At 49.9% G+C, this 22,151-nt stretch overlaps 2 protein-coding genes across 2 annotated transcripts; both read left to right on the top strand.

The window, feature by feature from the left end:
* Nucleotides 1-520: 520 nt before the first annotated feature.
* LOC130145792 (protein-arginine deiminase type-2-like) lies at nt 521-11,621 on the top strand. The gene is made up of 16 exons (XM_056331155.1): nt 521-739; nt 2,225-2,411; nt 2,492-2,561; nt 2,736-2,797; nt 2,885-3,002; nt 3,622-3,747; nt 4,534-4,712; nt 4,891-4,994; nt 5,176-5,287; nt 5,366-5,473; nt 7,757-7,908; nt 8,180-8,324; nt 9,408-9,501; nt 10,325-10,410; nt 10,584-10,712; nt 11,101-11,621. The coding sequence occupies exons 1-16, from the start codon at nt 648-650 to the stop codon at nt 11,332-11,334; spliced, it is 1,998 nt and encodes a 665-aa protein (XP_056187130.1). The 5' UTR covers nt 521-647; the 3' UTR covers nt 11,335-11,621.
* Nucleotides 11,622-11,798: 177 nt separating this feature from the next.
* SDHB (succinate dehydrogenase complex iron sulfur subunit B) lies at nt 11,799-22,028 on the top strand. The gene is made up of 8 exons (XM_056331150.1): nt 11,799-11,928; nt 13,006-13,133; nt 14,459-14,544; nt 16,561-16,697; nt 17,016-17,132; nt 19,372-19,473; nt 19,676-19,798; nt 21,798-22,028. Exons 1-8 carry the CDS (start codon nt 11,854-11,856, stop codon nt 21,873-21,875), a joined length of 846 nt encoding a protein of 281 aa, XP_056187125.1. The 5' UTR covers nt 11,799-11,853; the 3' UTR covers nt 21,876-22,028.
* The last annotated feature ends 123 nt before the right edge of the window (nt 22,029-22,151 follow it).

Raw genomic sequence — 22,151 nt, 5'->3', positions numbered from 1 at the left:
TGTCATGCAAAACCACCTCTGATTTCTCCTCATCAGCAACTGGCTCCCCAGCTTCCCTTTGAAAATAAGCACGGGGAAAAGAACAAGGGGAGAGTCCTGTTCTAGCCTAAAGGCTGGGAAATTGTATTTCTTCATCTCAAAAGCAGCCAGAGCTTTTCCCTAGAGAGCAAAAACAAGCGGATACCCAACAGATGCAAACACCTGCCAAAACCCAAAGCACTGCAAAATCATCTCCACGTTGAGCTGCTCATCCCTGTTTGGGGTCAGGGAGATGCTAGAGGGATGGGGAGTTGGGGACAGCTGGGGGAGCTCCTTGCACAAGGCTGGGAGCCAGCCAGGCTTTGGGCCAGCTCCCCTCCCTCTCCATCCTTCCCTCCCCTTGGAGATCATTTTCATGGGGCTTTAGAGGGTCCAATCCAACTGCCCCCTCCCTTCGGACAGGGGTGGAGGCTGCAAAGTTGTCATCCCAAACTCTGCAAGCTCCAAGAGCTGATTGATTTGCTCCAGGGCCAGAGGAGGAGGAAGGAGGTGTGCCGGGCAGGAAGGAGAAGCAGCTGGGTGCTGCCAGGGGTCTCAGTGCCACCCAGAGCAGGTGGGGAGCGGCGTGCGTGCCCATCGTTGGGGCATCCAGGCTGCTGCACAGGGAGATGCCAGGGGACCGCACACTCCGGCTGCAGCATGGGAACCGCATCGAGGCCCTGTGCGTGCTGGGCACCCACATCTCCGCCGATGTCTACAGGTGAGTGGGATGCCCTAACAATCCCTTTCCTCCTCCATCTCTGCACCTTCACCTTTCTTCTCCCCTTTACCCCCTGTTTAACCTTCTGCAAATTTCCCTTCCTCATTTTTCCTTCTGCTCCCTCAAAACCCACAGCCTTGACATTGTGATTTAATGCAATTTGTGGGCAAAATCCTCCCTGGGCTTTGCAAATCTACACAAGTCCCAGGAAAGCTTTGAGCATCCGCATTTGCACGATATGGTATTTACCCCAAGTCTGCAACAGCAATGGGTTTGATCCATTTGTGGTGAACAGATGCAATGTCATCTTGGAAAGCTGCTGGAGCGTGGAGGGATTAGCAGGAGCTATGGGGATGGACTGCAAAGGAGGGGATGTAGCTGGGAGACAGGAGGAAAACAAGATCTAGTGACCAAGCAGTGTCCAGCGAAAGCATGCAAGTCCCCACAACACCAACCCTGCTCCCCTAAAACATGAAGTGCTGTACTTCAAGATAATTATTCCCCCAAAGGAAAAAGTTTAAAAGCTCATTTCATGGTTAATTCTGGTCTTTGCTGCTTTTGCAAATCTTACCCTTGATATTCAAGCCAAGCAGCACAGTTACAACTCACCTGGCGTCTCTCCAGGTCAAATCTCCTCCCAGTGGGATTCCCAAAACCCAGAAACAAGGAAACCAAACCAGTTTTTCCATGCATAATTAAATGTAATTTAACGATTTAAGAAACACCCAGGCAGCAGCAAATGAGCACTTAGATTTCCTCTCCCTCTCTCTGCAACGGGCACAGGTTTGGTGGGGCTATCAGCATTCCGAAATCCAATAAATGATGCTGTAACGGTGATACGGCGTGAGCTCTCGGGTGTCAGCAGCATGCATGCTCAAAGGGAGCCTGCATCTCAGGAGCTGCAAGCAGCCCCAAAAATAATAACCCTGGAAAGATGGGGAAATTGGGGAAAAGGAGCCAGAAGAGGGGAAGTGGATGTGTGGAGTGACTTGGGAAGAGCAAGGACACATCAGACTGGGAGTGGTGCTACACTAGCTGCTTCAGGGTTGGATAAAATCACTCCGAAAATTAAGAGTTTCCCATGGTAAAGTCTCCCAGCTGGCTTGCCACACTGTTATGATGAGCTGTTAAATACCTGGTTTGGCTTGGTTGGAAAATAAACACAGATTTCTCTATTGAAGTGCAAACTCAAGTTCAGTTCCAGCAGCACCAAGTGCTTTCTTTGGCTGTGATAATTATAGATTGTAATCTGCACCAATGGCTATGAAACCGACTCATTTTACTAAAATAGCATGTTCTGCCCTAAAAAACCCAAGACACTTTAAGCATTCCCAGGCAGGGAGGAAAGGGCAGAAAGGTACCAGCAGTCAGCGTGGAGACGCCAGCATGCCCAGTCTTGGCTGTGTTCTGGGCAGTGAAATTAGTTGCAGTGAGAACCAGGTGGTTTTGAGATAAACCTCTAAAAATACAAAGCATTTTTGGCAGGGCGGCCCCAGCTGGGGCAGCTTCCTTCAGCGTGAAGCACACAGAAGGGGTGAGCATGGAGTTGGTGTGCCAGGGCCAAGCGGAGGTCATGTCAGCCCCCAGCAGTGGGACACGGTGGCCACTGGATGAGGGGACAGTTCTGAGGTTCAGCATGAGCCAGGCCAGCACCGAGGTCAATGATAACAAGGTAAGAAGTGGGGTGCTGGGCTGTGGGACCTCCACAGAGGAAGAGCATCCTTTCCCAAACAGGCATCTGGGGGTTTGCAGGTAACTGTCAGCTTTTACACAGACGGAGGGCAGCCCATCAACCAAGCCGGGGTCTTCCTCACTGGCATCGGTGAGTACGAAGGCCTACTGCAATGCAGCAATCTGTCTTCACCCCCTCAGTCCCTTGGGGTAGGGTCCTGTGACGTGGGGGAAGAGACGGACCCAAGTTTGCAGGGTTTGGGGGGCTTTTGCACTCACCCAACCTTGCCTTACCCTGAGATGATGGTGGGGTCTGTCCACCCAGGGATCTCTCTGGATGTGGATGCAGATCAGGATGGCATGGTGGAAAAGAACAACCCCAACAAGGTAATTCAGCCTGTTCCACGGCACAGAAAGTCCACAGGCTTGCAAGAGCCTGAGCTCACTAAGCTAAGCCTCAGTGGGGTGTTTTAGGCAAGCTGGACCTGGGGTCCTGAGGGACACGGGGCCATCCTGCTCGTCAACTGCGACAAGGAGAGCCCTTTCACTCCAGCATCAGACTGCAACGATGAAAGGGTGTTCAACAAAGAAGGTAACACAGCTTTAAAAAAAAAAAAATCACATAAAGCAAAAAATGCTCCATTATTCCCCCTCTTTAACCTTTTTTGAGATGAAATTTTGCTTGGGAACCAGCTGCCCATGAGCTGCTTTCCACCAAGCTGCTGAGTAAGCTTCCCACATGGGAATTCATTTTTTTTTAATGCCGTGCTAACTAATTGCGGTCAAGCAGGGGCATGAAGCACAGCCAGAAAAATAGCAGAGGTGCCACTGACGGCAGAGCTCAGCCCAGGGTTGCTTCGCACGGGTGAAAGGAGCTCGGGGCAAGGCATGCGGCCGGCAGCCAGGAATACACCCGCCTGTTCCTGGAAAACTAAAACCACATGGAACTGGTGCCCATCAGCTTTTTGAGGCCAGAGATCAACTGTGCCAGGGCTATGGGGGGAAAAAAGAAACTGGCATTTGCTTCAAAGCACAAGCCACGAGCTTTGCTAGCAGGACCACAGGTTGTTTTTCCAGCTTGCAAAGGCTGGTAGCAAGGGAAGAGCAGATTTCTTGGCATGGGAGATGCAAACCCCAGGAGGGAGCATACAAGTCAGCCAGAGCTGCATGGTGCAATCACCCATCACTCAGGTTTTTTGTTTGCAACCCAGATTTGCTGGACATGTCTCGGATGGTCTTAAGGACTGAAGGGCCACAGCGCTTGCCCCGGGGACACGAAATCATTCTCTATATTCCTGTCTCTGATGCTGACAAAGTTGGAGTCTTTTATGTGCAGAGTAAGTTCTTCCTCACCTCCTCCTCTGCCCCTTCCTCCTCATTTGTAGTGCTCTGGAGATCCCTGCAAGCTCTTTTCTTGTCCTCTCCATGCTCTTCAAATGGCACTTCTAAAGCAAATCATGCCCTTGGCATCCCTTCTCCAATTTTTTTCCAGCATTGAGTATTCTCTCTTCTCAATTAATTGGAAAACTTTGGAGATCAACAAGCAGAGGCACAGTGCCATAAAGCCATTTATCCAAGGTCATCCAGCAAAGGAGTAGTAAAAAAAAAAATAAATGTGTCCTGATACCCAGATGTTTTATCCATGATGGCAATATGCTCTAGGACACATTTTCCCCTCCTTGTTCCTTGTTGTGGGCCCAGCAATTTATTCTCTGGGACCAAAAGCACTCATCCAGCCCAAAAACATGCCATTAAGCAGCCTGGCCTTATCCCTCCATGCAGGAGCAGTCTGTCAGCAGGAGGGCTGGTGGCATTGTCATCCCATGGTAGGTCAGATGGAGGCTACAAGGGCAGAAACACCACGAAAACATCTTCCCCATGACTGCACCATTCAAGAAAAGGCCAAGACATTTTTCCTCACCCTTTTTGTGCATGACCACAAAATTTTGAGCCCCTTAACTCCTATTTAAAGGTACTTCTGCCAGATGAAGTTGCATCTACCCACAGAGATGGAGAAGCTCTAGCACACAGGGATTGTGGTACCTCCTTGCACACAAGCAAAATAGACTTGAAACTGTCAATGAAGTTTTGGAAATTGCCCACTTCTCCCCTTTTTCTTGCAGATCCCTTCTGCAGGCAGCGCTACATCCACGTGCTGGGCCAGAGGAAGCTGTACCACACCGTGCAGTACACTGGTGGGGCCACTGAGCTTGACTTTTTCGTTGAGGGGCTCCGCTTTCCTGATGACACCTTCTCTGGGCTGGTCTCCATCCATGTCAGCCTCCTGGAGACGCTAGCTGAGGTCTGGGTGCTCCAGGGAAGGGGCACAGATGGGAGGCTGCAACAGCCCAAGAGGCATGGAAAAGGGGAAGGGGATTGAATGAAGAGCAGTGCAAAAATGACCTCAGGGGTAGGGTATTTAGGGGGAACAGTGGTAAACAGGGTGTGGAAAGTCCTTGATTTGTGCTTGCCTCCCGCAGGGTATCCCACATACACCAATCTTCACTGACACAGTAGTGTTCAGGGTAGCACCATGGATCATGACTCCCAACACCTTGGCACCAGAGAACGTCTTCGTCTGCAGGTAAAGGCCAAGGGATGATGCCTTCCCAGCCAAATCAGCATCAGCCCCACAGTCTCCCTGGAGGTCACGGAGACAGGCTGGGGTGGTGATGGGCAGAGGGAAAGGCAGCTGCCTGCAGGGGATGGGATATCCATCCTCCAACAGCCCTTCATCCCCTCCCTCCTGCCATCCACTTTCCCAGCATGAAGGACAACTACCTCTTCATCAAGGAGATAAAAAACCTGGTCAACAAGGCAGGCTGCGAGCTGAAGGTTTGCTTTGGCTACATCAACCGTGGGGACCGCTGGATGCAGGTAGGTGGGCACCAGAGAGAGGGCAAAACTTTCCCTCCCTGCTGATGTGCCCCATGCAGGTTTTCCTCCCTTCTTTAGGATGAGATTGAGTTTGGCTACACCCACGCTCCCCACAAAAGCTTCCCGGTGGTGCTGGACTCCCCTCGAGAAGGAGGGCTGGAGCAATGTGCCATCAAGGAACTGCTGGTAAGAGCAGGACAGTCGCTCGCATTTCCTGAAGAGCAGCTTGCAGGTTTTTATGCTTAGCCTATTTCACCACTCCTAAATCACTGCTTGCACTTGGCTCGTTGAAGACCCTACAATGAATTGCCTAAAAAATGAGAATTTAACACCTCTGCATGCAACTGCATGGAGATACTACCCCATCCACTTCCAGCTGGGAGTACACCAACATCTCCCTCAAACCAAGGATCAGAGCCTAATCCACATCTCAGCCACACAGAAAACCTTTTATTCAGAAGGTGCTGGACAAGAGGAGAAAGGAGGCGCTCACTCCTCTGGCAACAAAAGACTCTTGCCAAGCTCTGGGATAGGACTGGATTTCTTCACCCTGAGTATCACAGCAATGGGCTGGTTTTTCCTTTCCTCCTCTAGGCCTGCAAATACGCAGCAGCTCCCAAGCAGGAGAGGAAAGGAAAGCACGAGAGGGGTCAATTTACTTCCTCGGAAGAGGACAAGATGCAGCCAGCTGCCAAAATCATCCCTGTGGGGCTTCTTTGCCAAGGCAACGGGCCAGCCACGGGCAGGGCATGCAAAGAAGGCTGCCTGGGAGCGCAGTGACCCTGGCCAGGGCATTTTGGGAGAGCCCAGCAGACAAGCATGGGAGAAAGATGGATCGAGTGATCCCTTTGAGATATCACCATACAGAATGGGCAGGACACCCCCAAGTAGCCACCAAATCTCTGCCCTGTACACCCAGCCAGGCCCTGACAGCAACCTCAGCCCTGGTCGTCTCTCTTGACTGTAACAGAAGAGGACAGTTCACTTTTTTTTTTGCTGCATGTCACTTTGGGGAAGGTTAAGTACTTTCAAAGGCATTGAAATAAATAGTTCCTCATGCCTGAAACAAGCACATGCAGTCCTAGATTCATCAGGCAGGATGGGAATAGCACGCTGATCCGCTCCTTCGCAAATTAGCCAGGCAACCGCTCCTATCTGCCCTCTTTAGGAATTGCTTTGCTTCATATTTAGAGAAGTAATTTCAGCCTTTGGAGCTACTAACACATTATACTCCAATTTCTGCTTTGAAGCCTCCTCTAATCCCCACTCCTAACTTTCCAATCTCATTTTCCAGCTAGGAATATTTAGTCAAACGCAACACACACAGGTCCTCCTCTCACCCCAGCCAAACCCTAAGCCCCTGGGACCCCATGCCAGGGAAAAAGGAGACGAGAGGGAATTAGCCCCTCAAAATCAATCTGGAACTGATAGGACTTGGATGCAACCTGCAAACCTGGGATGAACCATCGCCTTGACAGTTGAAACCGTACTGGCTCTGTGGTTTATTAAACTGAAATAAGCTGAGAGCAGGTGTTTCATGCCCAGTCCCTACCGCAGCACCCGGGGAAAGGATGTGACCCCCAGCCATCCTCCAGACATGCTCCCCAAAAATTCATGCGGAGCCTTGGGGAAAGGCAGGCCTGCTGCATCCTCTCTATCCCAGCTTCTCCAAACACCCTCAATGAAAAAAAAAAAAAAAAAAAAAGCAACTCCTAGATCAAAGCCATACACCCTCAGGTCTCCCTGCTCATTTTTACCAACCTGTGTATTTGGTTTACCCCTATGGAAACTCAACACTAGCGAGCGACGGGGATTTAATGCAAACCCAACAGACACCTGATCTGCTGTGAGCTCCAAGCCCATACTGACTTGAACCAGAGAGCAAGGACAGGTTCAAGGCAGGATTTTTGTCCCACTACTGCCATTTTTGCCTTGGTTTTAACGTTGCAATCTCTCCCTTAGGCCTTTGACCCTGACACATCACAACCAAGGCTTATTTACCACTGCATGCACAACGCCCTAAATCCCAGATATATCAGGTCCTGAAAATCAGGGCTTAAGTAGGATTTAAGTGAAGTTCAGCCCTTCAGGTGGCTCTTATGCCTGGAGCGGACTTACCCTCAGGGGCTGAAGTTCATCTAGCTCAACAAGAGTCATCCAGATCCTCAGCTTCAGGGCTACACCAGCACCTAATTAGCTTAATGCAGACACTTAAACATTGGCTGTGGGATAGCAGAGAAGATCCCTCCCCAGCTGTGCCCCGGCATTTGTCATTTATTACCAAGACCAGATGACCCTTATCCTCTTGCCTTTCCTCTCTTTAGCCTCCCCCCACCCATGGTCAGCCTCCACTCTTGATATTTTTACCCACTGGAGCAGGTATGAGCCCACAGCAGGAGAGATAAAAAGCAAAGATATGGAGGCAGGGGGAACTTAGGGCAAAGCCCACAGTGATTTCCATTTCCTTAGGGCCCCGACTTTGGCTACGTGAGCAAAGAGCCTCTCTTCGAAGCCACCACCAGCCTCGACTCCTTCGGCAACCTGGAGGTCAGCCCACCTGTGACCGTGGCAGGGAAGGAGTATCCCCTGGGAAGGATCCTCATCGGCAGCAGCTTTCCCACGTAAGAGATGGGAAACCCACATGTATGGGAGCAAGGGAACCACAAGTGTCCCTAAACATCATTAAAATCATGTTAATGGGCTTAATTAGCCATTCCCTGACCAGCTGTGAATATGGTCCTCTGTGGGGCAGGTGCACCCAACCCCAGTGCTCAGTCTCTGCCTTCACATTTGCACCCTTCTTTCTTTCCTCCACCTTGGTAGCAATTTATGTGTATGTACATATTAATGCAAAAATATTTATTCCCCCTCTTGGGGATATTTCACTCCCAGATCTGCAGGGAGGAGAATGACCAGAGTGGTGCGAGATTTCCTCTATGCCCAGCAAGTGCAGGCTCCCGTGGAGCTCTACTCTGACTGGCTGTCTGTGGGCCACGTCAACGAGTTTGTCAATTTTGTGCCCACCTCTGACAAAAAGGTACTCCAAAACCCCATGCTGTTTCCTGGTTTCTCTTCCAAGATACTAATCCCATTGAGGCACCTCTAGGGAAAACCCCAAAGGTCATCTGTTTAACAGTCCCAGCCAGTATTTTTTTGAGTTTTCACCCTGCCCCCAAAATGAGGGCTCTGAATGCAAAAAGGGACTTACTACTCTAACAATCAAGACAGACAGAAGAAAAAAAGGTGCCAGCAAAGGTAGCCCAGGAAATTTAAAGCTCAAGATTCCCAGGGCTGGCCAGGGCTCACAGCTGCTCAGCATCTCCCAGATGTTTCCGGAAGCTAGCTCTTTCCTCTATCGTAGCTTTATTACTTCTGAAACAAGACTTTTCCCATTAGGGGCAACTATGCCTTGACCTGGATGGCTCAGAAAAGGAGTATTTATGCCCACTTTTGCCCTCCCCAGGGCTGTGATAAGCCCTATAAGAGATACCATCAAGACTGCAGCAAGCAGCCTCCAGTACTCCACCAAGGAGCAAGGAAACCATTTCTGCTGGTGGGAAGCCAGCCAGCATATGCATGGGGCTCAGACCCCAGAAATCCACAATTCCCACAAGATTAGCTTAATAATGACTTTTGACTGCTTCTGATGAAGTCAGAGCACAATTATTCCCTTGCTCCATCCCCCCCCTGCATTGCAATGCCAACCCAGAAACAAAAAACCCCAACAATCCAGGCAGCAGCAGCAACATTCCTCACCCACCATCTCAGCTCACTCAAATCTCCAACAACCACCCTCCCGGGGGGTTTATACACCCCACCTGGGGTGGGCAGGATTGGACACAGCTGCAGCCAGGCTGCAGTTTCCCCTCCCTGCCCCAGCAGCAGTTTAAGCCCTCAGGGTCAGTTTGGAGGGTATTTGCCAACAGCATAAATCACCAGATCTCATTCAGATACAGCCCCTCAGCACTGCAATAAAAAAGGCAATAAATAACAACAAAAGACATCTATTTTTAAGAGTTGAAGCTTGGATTCCTTGCAAAAATAAGTCCCTGAGGTTCCCCCAAGGCTTCAGGTAAGCAAGCCACTTTTGGTGACCACTCTCCCTCCTGTCTTGCCCCAGCGATTTCGAATGCTGATGGCCAGCCCCGCGGTGTGCTACAAGCTCTTTCGGGAGAAGCAGAAGGAGGGCCAGGGCGAAGCCACCATGTTCAAAGGCAAGGGGACAGTGGGCAGCTTCAGCCTAGCTTTGATGTCAGCTGAGACAGCCAGAGCCACCCCACCAAGCATCTGGCCCGAGGGCGGCAGTGCCTGGCCAACGTGCGGTACTGGGGGGAAGTGGGGACCTTTTCCCACCCGGCTGCCCTTCACAGCTGGCAAGCGGGATGCCTGCCCACCATACCCAGCCTCCTCAAGCCCTATTTTGGGAAAGCGAGTGGGACGGGAGGGATAAAGCCCTCTGCACAGAGGGGATGCTTGCTTGGTGGGATGGAGCATCTCTGTAAATGCCAGCAGAGCTCCAGCACGGAGTGGGACAACTAGGGGCTCTCATGTCACCCCAGATTAGTACCATTTTTTCACGTTTGCCCTTCCCTCCATGCAGCAATGACATTTTGATTGCTAGTTTGGGCATCCTTTAATTGGAGTTTTAAACATCATCCATCCACGACAGGGCTGTGGAAAGATCTCCCTGCCTCTGTGGTCCTGTTGGGTCACTGCCACCTGCCTGGGACCTGGCCGTCCCCAAACAAGGGGTGGCCTCCATAGAGGTGGCAACTCGGGTTTTATGGACCTGAGTGGAGAAATTCAGCAGGTAATGATTCCTGTGGGCAGGAGGATGGAGGACAGGGCCTTTCCACTACTCTTTCCAGTGGTTTTCTTCCCACCCAGTTTCCCAGCAAACCAAGAACTGGGACTCCCCGTAGCCTTAACACCAAGCTCAGGAAACAGATTTTTGGGGACTTTTTCCACCTCCATACCATGACTTAAGCCAGGCTTCTGCTAGCACTGCTTCATTTTGATGGGGGTTTGCATTTCTAGGCTACTCGGGGGCAGACACAAAACGGGTCACCATTAACAAGGTCCTTTCCAACGACATCCTGGTGCAGCAGAACCAGTATGTCCAGGTAATAACCAATATTTCCAGTAATAACTGGTATTTTTTGCAATAACTTCCCCAGGATGGTACAAACCTTTAAGGGAGGTGTTGCATTTTGGCTCTCCTCCTGTGTAAGATGGTTTTGGGGGCCATGCACACCTGTGTCCCCCTGCTCAATGTGCTCTTCTCCATCCCCTCCAGCGCTGCATCGACTGGAACAGGGATGTCCTTAAGAAGGAGCTGGGGTTGACAGAGGAGGACATCGTTGACCTGCCGGCCCTCTTCAAGCTCGACAAGCAGGGCAAAGCTGTGCCGTACTTCCCCAACATGGTGAGGGGCGTCGCTGCTCCCCAGATCCTCTCCAAAAAGCAGTTTATTCAGTCAAGATGAGTCCCCAAAGTTGTCCCTAAAAAGCACAGTATTTACTTCTGTCCAGAAATAGGAAGTATCTCCAGCCAGGCTCAGATAAGCCCAGGTCTACCATAACTTTGTGGCCTTGTGTTGCTTGAAGTGGGATCAACCTACATAGTTTTGAGGTAAAAATCTTTCAAAGCGGTGAAATTGCAAGGCATGGGGCTCGTCCCTGGAGGAGGGTGGCTGCAAAAAGTGGCATTGACGCTCCATTGTGTGGTGAGGTCGATGGAGGAGGGTGGCCAGCAGCTTTCCTTCGGCTTCCTCAGTCCTGACACTGCTGGGTTCCCCTTCTGTCACCCCACAGGTCACCATGATCATCCTGGCCAAGGACCTGGGCATCCCCAAACCTTTTGGCCCCGTGATGGGGGGTGAATGCTGCCTGGAGCAGCGGACCCGCTCTCTCCTGGAGCCGCTGGGCCTACACTGCCACTTCCTCGAGGATGTGGCCTCCTACCATGGCAGGCTCGGGGAGGTCCGCTGTGGCATCAACGTCCAGCGGCGGCCCTTCACCTTCAAATGGTGGCACGTAATGCCGTAGTGAGGCTTGCACCTCAGCCCCCGGTGGCTTTTTCTCTGTGTGTTGCTTGCAATTCAGTTAATAAATAAATTTGCTGTGAGGAAAGAGGCTGGAAATTAAATAACAGACGATAATTGTGAGAGAAAGAGGGGGAAGCCCTCAAGAGGGTGAGGCCAAGGGGATGCCATTTTGGCCCTCACCCACCATTTTGCCCTGCCTGGTGTTGGGGCAGGTGGGAGGGTCTCTGAAAAAAGAATAAAGCCTGGAATTAACGGAGGGACGCGCTGAATTCCCTTCTCCCCCAAAAGCGGGGGGATCCAGCCATCCTGACCGCGCCATCCCGCCTTGTGCCACAGGTCCCGCCACACGCAAGATGGCGCCTCTCCTGCGGCCGCCGCCGCACCCAAGATGGCCGCCGCGCAGCCCCGCCCCCTCCCAGCGCCGCGCGCTGTGGCCGCCCAGCCCCGCCCCCTCGCTCTGCCGCCCTCCCGCCTCCTTCCGCTTCCGGGTGGAGCGGGGTCGGAACTGCGCAACGCCAAGATGGCGGCGGCCGTAGTGGGAGTCTCCTTGAAGCGCGGCGTCCCCGCGCGGCTCCTGCGGGCCGGCCCGCGGCCGGTGAGGGACTTAGAGCCGCTTTGCCCCGGGAAGCCGGGTGGGGGCCCTCGGGGGAGGCCAGAGGCTGAGAGCTTGGGGGGCTGGAGGGGGTGTGAAGGGGATTGGGGGGTGAGGAGGGCTGAGATGAGGGAGGGGTGGCTGGTCGGCGGGAGGGGCTGTGAGAGATTTGGGGGTGGGCAAGAGGGGAGGGAGCTGAGGGGCAGGAGAAGGTGCAGAGAGAGGTGGGAGGGAGCTGGGGGGCAGGATAGGGGTGCTGGGAAGGAGAGGGGGGCAGGATGAGGGTGCTGGGAGGGAGGGGGACCAGGAGGGGATGCAGAGAGGGCTGGGAGGGAGCTGTGGGGCAGGAGGGGGTGCTGAGAGTGGACTAGGAGGTGGCTGAGGGGCAGGAGGCATTCCAGGGTGAAAAGGGGGTTCAGAGTAGGTAGGAGAAGGGGGGCTGGGCTTAGTGGAAAGAGGCTGTGTGAGTGGGGTGCTGGGGAGGGTCTGAGGGCAAAAAGGAGCAGGAAGGGGACTGGGAAGGATTTAGAGAGAGAAAGGTTGACAGGAAACTGGGGGCACAGGAGGCCCAGAAGGGGATTGGGAAGAGATGTGGGAGCAAGAGGAGCAGGGATGTAGGGTAGTTTGGGGATCGGAGAGTGGGAGCATGTGGCCTGGAGGAGGAAGGAGCTCCGGGGGCAGTACTGAGAGGATGTGGTTTGTTGGCCTGGAGCTGGGTAGAGACACGGCTGGGAGCTTCCAAGGGCAGTTTTGGGGCAGGGAAAGTCTTCAGGGCTGTGGAGGAAGGAGTGTCTGCAGGCACAGCAGGAGCACCTGTGGGCTGCCATTTAGTTTTAAGATTATCTCCTGCCTCGTGGAGGAGCGAGCCCCAAGGCCACAGGTGGTTGTGTGTGTGGGGGGGGAACGCTGCTGTGGCAAATCCTTGGGAGGAATCTCCAAAAACTGTATGAATACCCAAGTACAAAGCAGTGATGGGTCCTGCAGCTCTCATCCTGAACATGCAGCCTCAAGTCATTTTTATGCCTGACTAAAAGCCACCCCACCGGACCTAAGGGCTGTTTTGCTGTTGTTTGAATACAGATGTGTCGGGGAGTGCAGACAGCAGCTGCGGCAGCGCCCCGTATGAAGAAGTTTGCCATTTACAGATGGGATCCCGATAAGCCTGGGGACAAGCCCCGCATGCAGACATATGAAGTGGATTTGAATAAGTGAGTATGCGCCATTAGAGAGAAGCTTTGCTGCCAGGCAGGTGTGCTGGGGCTGTGTGTGCGTGCAGGTTATCCTGCAAGTGATAACAGGGGGTGGTTGAGGAGCAGTTGAACTGACAGCTAAAGGTGTCAGCAGTCTCATTAAGCTTCAGGGACTGTTGAAACCTTGTTGGAGTGGTGAGGAAGGTGGTGTCTCAGTTGTGTTGCAGAGCACCTTGTCCTCAGCACAGGTGAGATCAGTGTTAATTCCTCATAAAGCAAATCTTACTATGATTGTGTAGGATTGTATTTGCTTCCCTCACCTGTTGGTGCTGTGTGACAAATAAAACTGCACCGTGAATGCTGGTGTCTCAATAGCTGTCAGCAGTAAAATGATAGCTTTGTTTTGTGACTTCCGTGAGGTTTTACCTGTGTCCCTGGGTTGTGTTGAAGACTTGAAGGTGCTGGTGGGTTTAATAAGCTTTATTTATATAGGAAATTTTGGGGCGTGTTCCCGAAGGAGAGTGTTTTACATATAGCTCGCAGTCCCAGACCTAGGAGATAAGGTGGAAGCCTTATCAACTCTTCTCATAGTTTTCATCACAGTTACATCTAATTTGCAGGTCATATTAAATTTTTAGTAACCACTTGCACACTTTGGTGTAGCTATCACCAAGAAAACTCTTGCTTCTTTGTGATTCTTTGAAGGGGTGCTGTCTTCCCTGTGGTGCAGAAATCTTCGCCTGGGCACATGTGCCTTGGTTTCGCTGAGCTCCAGCTCCTGCTCTTGCCAGAGGAATTCACCTTGAGCCCTTTCTGAAAGCTTCAGATACAAAGCCATGCGGCTCCTAACTTCAGATGCACATGATGAAGAACTCAAATTACTGTGTCTTTTGCACCAGTTAATAATTTCTGGGTGTTGCCCTGTCTGCTGTGTATAAAGTTACATAAGTTGTCCAAGACTGTTTGGGTTTGCGTGCAGCACTGCCTCTTGTGACTAATGAGGACAGGCAGACTTGTTAAAACCTGACCCAAAAGGAGAGAACCAGTAGTAAGGCACTTGGTTTTCAGTTGTGCTGTTTGAACCTTCCCCAGCTGAGCCAGATCTGGGCATCAGCAAAAGAAAGGGCTTCTCCTACCCTGACCCTGGGTCTGCCGAGGCAAATAGGTTGTGCTACTGATCAAGAGATCTCGTATCTTGTTGCCTGGGATTGGCAAAAAAAGTGTGTTGTTAATCAGAGTTGATCAAAGTCCTTTTCGGTGCTGCTTAGCTAGGGTGCTAAGACATCAAACACTGAGGCTGGGAGGGAATTATACAGGTTCACTGACTTCGTTTTCTGTTACAGATGCGGACCTATGGTGCTCGATGCTCTGATCAAAATAAAAAATGAGTTGGACTCCACTCTGACTTTCCGCAGATCATGTAGAGAAGGTAAGAAGGATTTTCCAGCCTGCTAAACCGAAAATTGTCCTTGAACACTGTTGCTGACAGTGTACGTTTAACCGCTAGAAAACTTGAGGGTGGATGGCAGCTTACCACTCTCATCTTCCAGCTGCTGTATAGGAAATACCTCAGTGGATCAGGTAGTAAAGTTAAACTGCATATTCACAGGGCACAATCACACAACGTATGAGCAGTATGCTTCAACAGCCCTAGTCGTTCCTGTTTCTGTCCTAATCTTGTTCATCTTGCTGCCCTGCAGTGATGGACTGCCTAAGGAAGTCTAGCAAGAGACACTGCGGCAGAAGGATTGAGGGGGCAGATGTGGTGAATGGGAATGAATTGTAGGGGCTGCTTTATCTAGTGCTAGTGTGGAAATAAGAAAGGGTGTAACTGGAAGAGTACTTACAGGACTTCTAGGAATAGCTTCAGGAATCTTTTTTTTGGCCCTTTGGCTAAGCTAAATGATTGATTGAGGGAAGGGCCATCTGGTGGTTTTACATTGCAGAGCAGCTGGCTCGCTCTCATACAGGTACAAATCAGTGTGTCTAACTGCATTACAACTTACCTGTCCAGGTGACTTTCCCTGTAAAATATCCTAATTCATGGGTAATGTTAGGATGCTGAGCTTAAAATGATAGCTGTGGAAGTGCAAGAGGGGAGGATGCCTTTATGGATTGACTTTTGATTTAATTAGGTAGGTTTGCAAGCATGAGAAATTTAGGTGCAGTTGATGCCTAAAGATGTTTTGGCTTGGATCTGTATGAAAAGCAGCCTTTAACGCAGGCATTTCCTGTAGAATCTGCATAGCAGGTAGAGGAATGTCATATGGTGTGGTTGTTCTCGGTGTCTGATATTTAGGTAGCCAGTGCTGGAATTAGTTGCCCTTTGAGAACCTGAAGACGGATTTTTGAAGCTGGGCTGGTTCGGTCTTGCCCCTTTTCTACCATGCAGAAAGAAAAAAAAAACAAAACGATCGTGCATTCCAGTTGCATACCAGTGGGTTTGTATCTGCAGTCCTGATTCCCTCTCCAGTTGACTGGAAAATACTTGTAACCATTTCTCGAGTGGGAGGAATAACCTTGTTCAAGTGCCAGCCTTCAGCTGGCAGCGAGGGGAAGGCCCATGCATCCAGTACTGAGGCAGACTGTCAGTTTGAGGAGCAGTGGCATTTCTCTGACTCATATCAATTGATATGTGTTAAATCCTCAGAAATTAGAGTTTTGCCCTTGCAACATTTGTCATCTTTCTAATATGATGTTAGGCATCAGTCTGAATTGGATACCCGAGCTCCTGACCTGAGCAGTATCTGTGGCAGTTCTGCAGTGTTTTTTCTTATAAACCTTGGCCCTTCCTAGGCTTCATCTGATCTTCCTGTTACTGGGAGATCATCAGTGGTGTCATTTACTCCATTTGTTAAGCTATTTATATGCTGTTTGTTCTGGTGAGTGTCTGTCCTCTCACCTTTGGGAGTTATTGAATGCAGTCCATGGCACCACTCTGTCCTGCTGCAGGAGGCACAGAAAGAACCTTCTGTCTTAAGGACTTTAGTTTTGTGCTCCTGACCTTCATGGATGTTTTTGACCGTAACTGTAGGGCCAATGGGGGATGCGTCTGGGTCTCATGTTATAATCTTAGCGTTAGCTGCTTCACATCAATACGAGCTTGTGCTTCAAACTGGTGAATAAAGCTGAATGTTTTCCCCACCCTAAGTAGCATGTAAAACTAATGAATGATGCGAAAGGGATGAGGTGTCCAGGCAGCTTGTTTGCTACTGTGGAAGGAAGCTCAACACTGAGAATGTGTTTAGGCTTTAATGAAAGTGACTCCCGAGTTTGTTCTTTATTTAAGTAGCAACATGTTTGGCCTAATGGCAACTTCTGGCGTTTTTCCTGTCACGTACAGTTTCTTGAAGACACCCCGGGGGCATGTTTGGGGCCAAGAGGATCTTTCTCAACTAGGATAAGAGGGTGAATTTCTAATGCTTTTACTCTTTCTCCCACTCAGGCATCTGTGGCTCTTGTGCTATGAACATTGCTGGCGGAAACACACTGGCCTGTATCAAAAGAATTGACACCGATCTCACCAAGACCACTAAAATCTACCCTCTCCCCCACATGTATGTGGTGAAGGACCTTGTCCCGGTGAGTGTTGGCCTCTGTCAGCATGCGACCAAGGGTGACAGCATTCCAGGCAGCGTGGGGTTCAGATTAGGCTGGAAGGGATAACGTTGGGAGATGCCAACAGGATCGGGTCTCACGATTCACATGTTACTCCTGCTGGAGTTTTCTGGCTTGGGTGGGTGTGGGCTTCACAGCAGTGACTAAATCTGTCCTCGTTTGGAGGAATGTGGCAGGCTGAGGCAGAAAATGCCTTCTTCTGTTGGAGTGGTAGTAAATGTTCAGTCTCTCATGCGTCAGTTTAGCTTAATAAATGTGTCCTCTTTGCCTTTTGATTCCTAGGACTTGAGCAACTTCTATGCACAGTACAAATCCATTGAGCCTTACCTGAAGAAGAAGGATGAGTCAAAACAGGGCAAGGAGCAGTACCTGCAGTCCATAGAAGACCGTCAGAAACTGGTTACTGCTTCTTTTCTACCATTGAAATCCCTTCCAGATAAGACGAGGGTTAAACGTTAACTTGCAGTAGCTTCTAGTTCCTGTAATGGCAGAGCTGTCTGGTGCAAAACCCAACGTGGGTGGAATCTGCTCCCTGAAATGCAGTGTCATGGCATGCCTGCATTGCTAGGGGTAACGTTTGCTAATGAAATGCAGTCGCGGTTGTGATGGGGACTCTGATCTCATTTCCACTGTCTGCGCTGCGAGGCCATGTGTGTTTGTAAAAACATTGTGAAGGCTACAGGCTTGTAATATTCCAGTGGACAAAAGGCACTGCAGCTTATGCTGGCATGTAGGCTGTCGGGCTCGGCGCTGGCTGTCTTGTCTAGCTGTAGCATGCTAAGCAATGTTCTCGTGTTGCTGCTTGTTGGGTTTTATCAGCCCTAAAAAAGCTAATGGCAAAAGCTAAACCCTTTTTGGATGTGGAGACACAAGCATGATGTGTTAGTGCAAGTCTTGGGATGTCTGTCTCGAGCACTGCTTTGTTTGGAGGGGCTTTTCTGGGAACGTAGTAGTGTTGCTCCAAAGTTTCTGCGTAAAGCTGGAGGGTGTCTGAGGAACCTTTTGAACAGCTGGGGCATAATAGCTTTTCAAAAAGCTTATGGTGTGGGTAAGTTCTTGTCTGGATTTCCTCAGCTGCCACAGTAAGTAACATTAAAATCAGCAGTTTCTCTTCTGCCTCTGACCTGTCTTGGTGGATCCATCACTTCATGGTTGAAGGCTTGGCCTGTCAGTGCTCCGCTGTGGTTGCTGCTGCGGTAGGGACACTGAGTAGGCGCACAGTGGGCAGGCAGCCTAGATTTTTGGCAAGTGGTAAGAGAGGTGAGTGTGAACAGCAAAGAGGAAGGCTGATTAAAGGGGATTCAATGAAAACACGTGAGCTATGGTGACCTTTGAAAGTTTTCCATTATGTGTGTTTGCTGTGAAGCTGACATCCAATGAATAGACTGGTCATGTGCCTGGGATGTCAGCAGCACCATGCGACTGGCGCTGTGATGTCATGACAGCCGCAGGATTTTACAGTCTGAAAGAATCTCTATCCAAGGGCAACAGTTAGTTCTCCTGCACCACTTCATAATGTTATCTGTAAGGACTGAAGGGATTCTCCCTTCATGTGGTTTTCATGAAGCGACATCCTTGAAATCGCTTTCAAGTAGAAATAAGCAAACCTAAAAGTGACTGCAAGAGTTGCCTCTGTCTTTTGCACAACTCTTAAACTTGCTTCTTATCCCCCTGCTGAAGTTTCTTTTACTTTGAGAACAGCCTCTGTGCAAGAGAAACTTGCATAGAGAGTCAGCTGAAAAACTTCCACCTTTTTCTTTAAATTGTCAGACATTTGAAATGTTACAATTGGAAATAAGACAAATATAGTAAGCCAGGTTAGGTAACTGACTTGCCTAGCCTTGGCAAGTCTTTGCAAAAGACTAATGTAGTAGACTTTTTACAACCTCCCAGGAGTTCTGGCATCGTGTATCTTTCCAAACTAAATTTAATGAGACCTTTGTCCCAAAACAACTTTCAGATACATAAATTAAGGCAGACTGAAATCTGTCTCTCAGCCTGGGGGGTTGACTGAGCTACTTGGAGATGGGAGACCTGCTCCTCAGTTTGTCTTCTGCCCAGTGTCACTTCCATGTAGGTCTACCTTTCTTTTCTTTGGTGCCTGAAATGAAAAAGATCTTCATCTCTCTAAAAATGGTGAAATGGCTAAAGATTTGCACCGGTCCTGTTCTGTAAGTGCTTGGGGATCCCCTCAAAGCACATGCTAAGCTATGAGCTCTGCTCCCTTGGGTTGCTGGGCAGACTTTGCTCTTTCTTCTCTTCTGTAGCACAGCCTTGAATTGTTCGTTGGTTATATATGTGTTCATTAGCCACTCACTGGGATGGGCTGAAGGAAGGAATGCTGGAAGATCAAGCAATTTCCATGGTAGTCTTCAGTTTTTCTCCCCCTGTAGTCACAGAGTTCATCGTACGGGTTGCACTGAGAGGATTGCATGCATTTTGTTTCAGAGGACCTGCATGTAAGAATTGCTTTCTTAAAGCAGTCTGCTTCAATGTAAGGTTTCTGGAGCCACTCTTGCAGCATGTCACTAGAGGGGAAAGTGCTGAGGGAAGCATGTGCTCTTGTAAACCCTCTTTAAAAAAGGCTTCGTCACAGATTTCTGGAGTGGCTTGACTGTGGTCTCCCACCCCCGTGCAGGACGGACTCTACGAGTGCATCCTGTGTGCCTGCTGCAGCACCAGCTGTCCCAGTTACTGGTGGAACGGGGACAAGTACTTGGGTCCTGCAGTACTGATGCAGGTAAGGACAGATCCCATTTGTCACGTGGGACTGCTGAGGGACTCGCTATGTAAAAGAAATATTTGCGCACACAGGTGGGGTAGTATTACATAGTCCAGATCCTGGACCAGAATTCCTGAGTTAGGTGTTGCTTTTTAACATTTCACACTGATTACAACACCTCGAAGAAGCACTTGGTGTATCAAATGCCACTGACTTGCAGGCCTATCGCTGGATGATTGACTCCAGAGATGACTACACAGAGGAACGCCTGGCACAGCTTCAAGACCCATTTTCTCTTTACCGTTGTCACACTATCATGAATTGCACAAGGACTTGCCCTAAGGTACGTGTGTCCTCCATATGTCCCTTTTGGGGTTACTGGCTTGTTTCCAAGCGCCCTGTATGAAACCAATAGGAAAAAAAACCCAAAAAACACTTAGGTTTTTGTTTTCCTCGAGCTTGCCTTGGCTTGTTCGTCCTTTTGAAACACAGTGAGTTACCAGCGGTCGTGCCTGTGATAGTGACTGTACAAGGGGATGTGGCAAAGTATCACACATCGCAGGAACATCTCTTCCTCGTGAGCAAGACTTTGAGAATCTGTCTGTGTCCAAGATTTAGGAGCGTGACAGTAGGGCACTGCTCATGTGAGGGACGCTGCCAGCAACAGTATGGGGAAGTTTTTGTCCTGAGTAGCCCTGTCAGTGGTGTGAGCACTGTAATACACATAGCCCCACACAGTGCGACCTCAGGTGGTAGCAGCTATCCCTTATGTGTTGTGCATCTTGCATTTTTGGCACCTTTGAGGGATGTGTTTTATGCTGATGTTCTGCTGTCAGGGTGTTTCCCAGATGGTTTGTTCTCTCTGGTATTTCTTCTGCGAACTGAGCAAGCTTTCCCAAATTGGAGCATGCCTCCTCTTCGTCTTGCAATGACCTTGTGCCTGTTGTTGGGCAGACTATCAAGTTTTGCTTTCCTGCCAGCTGTGCTGTTTTCTAGCTAGCATTGGCTTGCACCTGGTGGTGGAGTAATTCTCCTTGAGCTGTGAAATAACATGAAGGCAAATTTTTGAGTGGATCACAGATGTGGGGAAAATGAGATGCTTGAGAACTGCGTTGATGGGTTTACCAGGAGCACTGCATGCTGATTTTTTTGTGTGTGTCTTTCTGAAGTGATTCCCTGACTACAGATAATTCCTCCTTTGTATAGGGAGGTAGCTCGTGATCCGGTGTCACCCATAGTTCAGCAAAAGACAAAGGTTCAACCTGAAGACCTGCTTGTATGTGGGAATGTATGTAGCAGTGGGGAATAGCGCTTGGTCTCAAGTTTTGAGACACATTTGTGGTTAATAACACGTTTCCACTCACATGCTCTAATCCTGGTTGGTGTCTTGATCAGCCCTGAAAGACTGCACGGTGAGCTCTGCACCAGGGTAATTTCCTGTTCGTTCTCTGTCCCGCAGTGCTGCTGCTGTAATCACAAGGATACAGCAGGGCAGTTGTGATCCTTCTCTCATTTTAAGATTAGGCATGCTTGGTTTGGTAGCAGTGCTGCAGGATTAAGGGCCTTTGCAGCGTGACATGTGCCTATATTGTAGAAAAACCTTCTTAGGCAAGCTTAGCTGGCTTTTGTGTGAGGAGCATTTTCATCTTGTGAGTGTTCTTGCTCACCTAGTGTCCTCTGATACCGAGCGTTTTTTGTTTCAGACAAGGAGAAAAGCCACATCTCTTGTACTGTCACTATCGGGCTTCTACAAGGCAGTTCCCTCCCTCCAGGTGTCATCTCATAACAACCTGTAAAAGTGTTGAATTGAGCTCTGCTTGAGCTTAACTAAAAGTTCCTATGGCTCAGACACTCATTCTTCTTTGATCCTCGCGTTGTTGGTTAAAACCAATCCTCCAAAGTCAAATGAGTGTTTTTCTTCAAGCAGTGGGAAGTGCTGCTGGCTCAGCCTCCAGGTAGAGGAGCTGAGCTCCCAGCACTGCGTCTCCATGCCGGGCTGGCTTGCTCTTCCCTTATAAATTGAGTCTGGAGTGCAGCAAACCTGCATCAGCACACCTTCACCGAGGGGCTTTGCATACCACAATACCCACAGAGCTGTCCCTGGGTATCCTGTAACCTCCCAGCACTTGAAAGGGAGCCCAGTATTAAGCTGGACTCCAGCTTTTAGGCCGGGGGGCGTGGGGGGTGGGGGGGAAGGGGGAAGTGCTGAGTGCTTCCTCTGCCAGCTATTTCTATCAGTAGCAGCATATTTGTGAGTTTACTATGAGTTAGGTTGGGGCACAGAGGGCATGATGCTCTAACACGCTGATTTCCTGAGGAGCTAACAGACTTCTCCTTTTTAGGGTTTGAACCCTGGCAAAGCAATTGCTGAGATCAAGAAGATGATGGCAACTTACAAAGAGAAGGCGACCGCTGCATAATGCTGTTCCCTAACTGGAAGTGTAACACACAGACGTGCTTTACCTGAAAGTAATTTATACCTGATCTAGCAAGAGAAGGTTCCAGCAGGGAGTTTGGCATTTTTCCCATAGGTTTGCACGTACAATAAATACTGTAAAAAGAACAAATAAGAATTGTTACTTTATTAACAACATTGAACTGATGCTTCTGCCCCTGTTGTAGAATCCCAAACCTCGCTGGTTTGTGGTTTTGTGTGTGTGAGCAGCCGGAGTCACCTCTGAGGTTCTGCTGTGGGA

Source organism: Falco biarmicus, chromosome 3, assembly GCF_023638135.1.
Source record: "Falco biarmicus isolate bFalBia1 chromosome 3, bFalBia1.pri, whole genome shotgun sequence".
NCBI lineage: Eukaryota > Metazoa > Chordata > Aves > Falconiformes > Falconidae > Falco > Falco biarmicus.
This window is presented reverse-complemented; position numbering and strand designations above follow the sequence as displayed.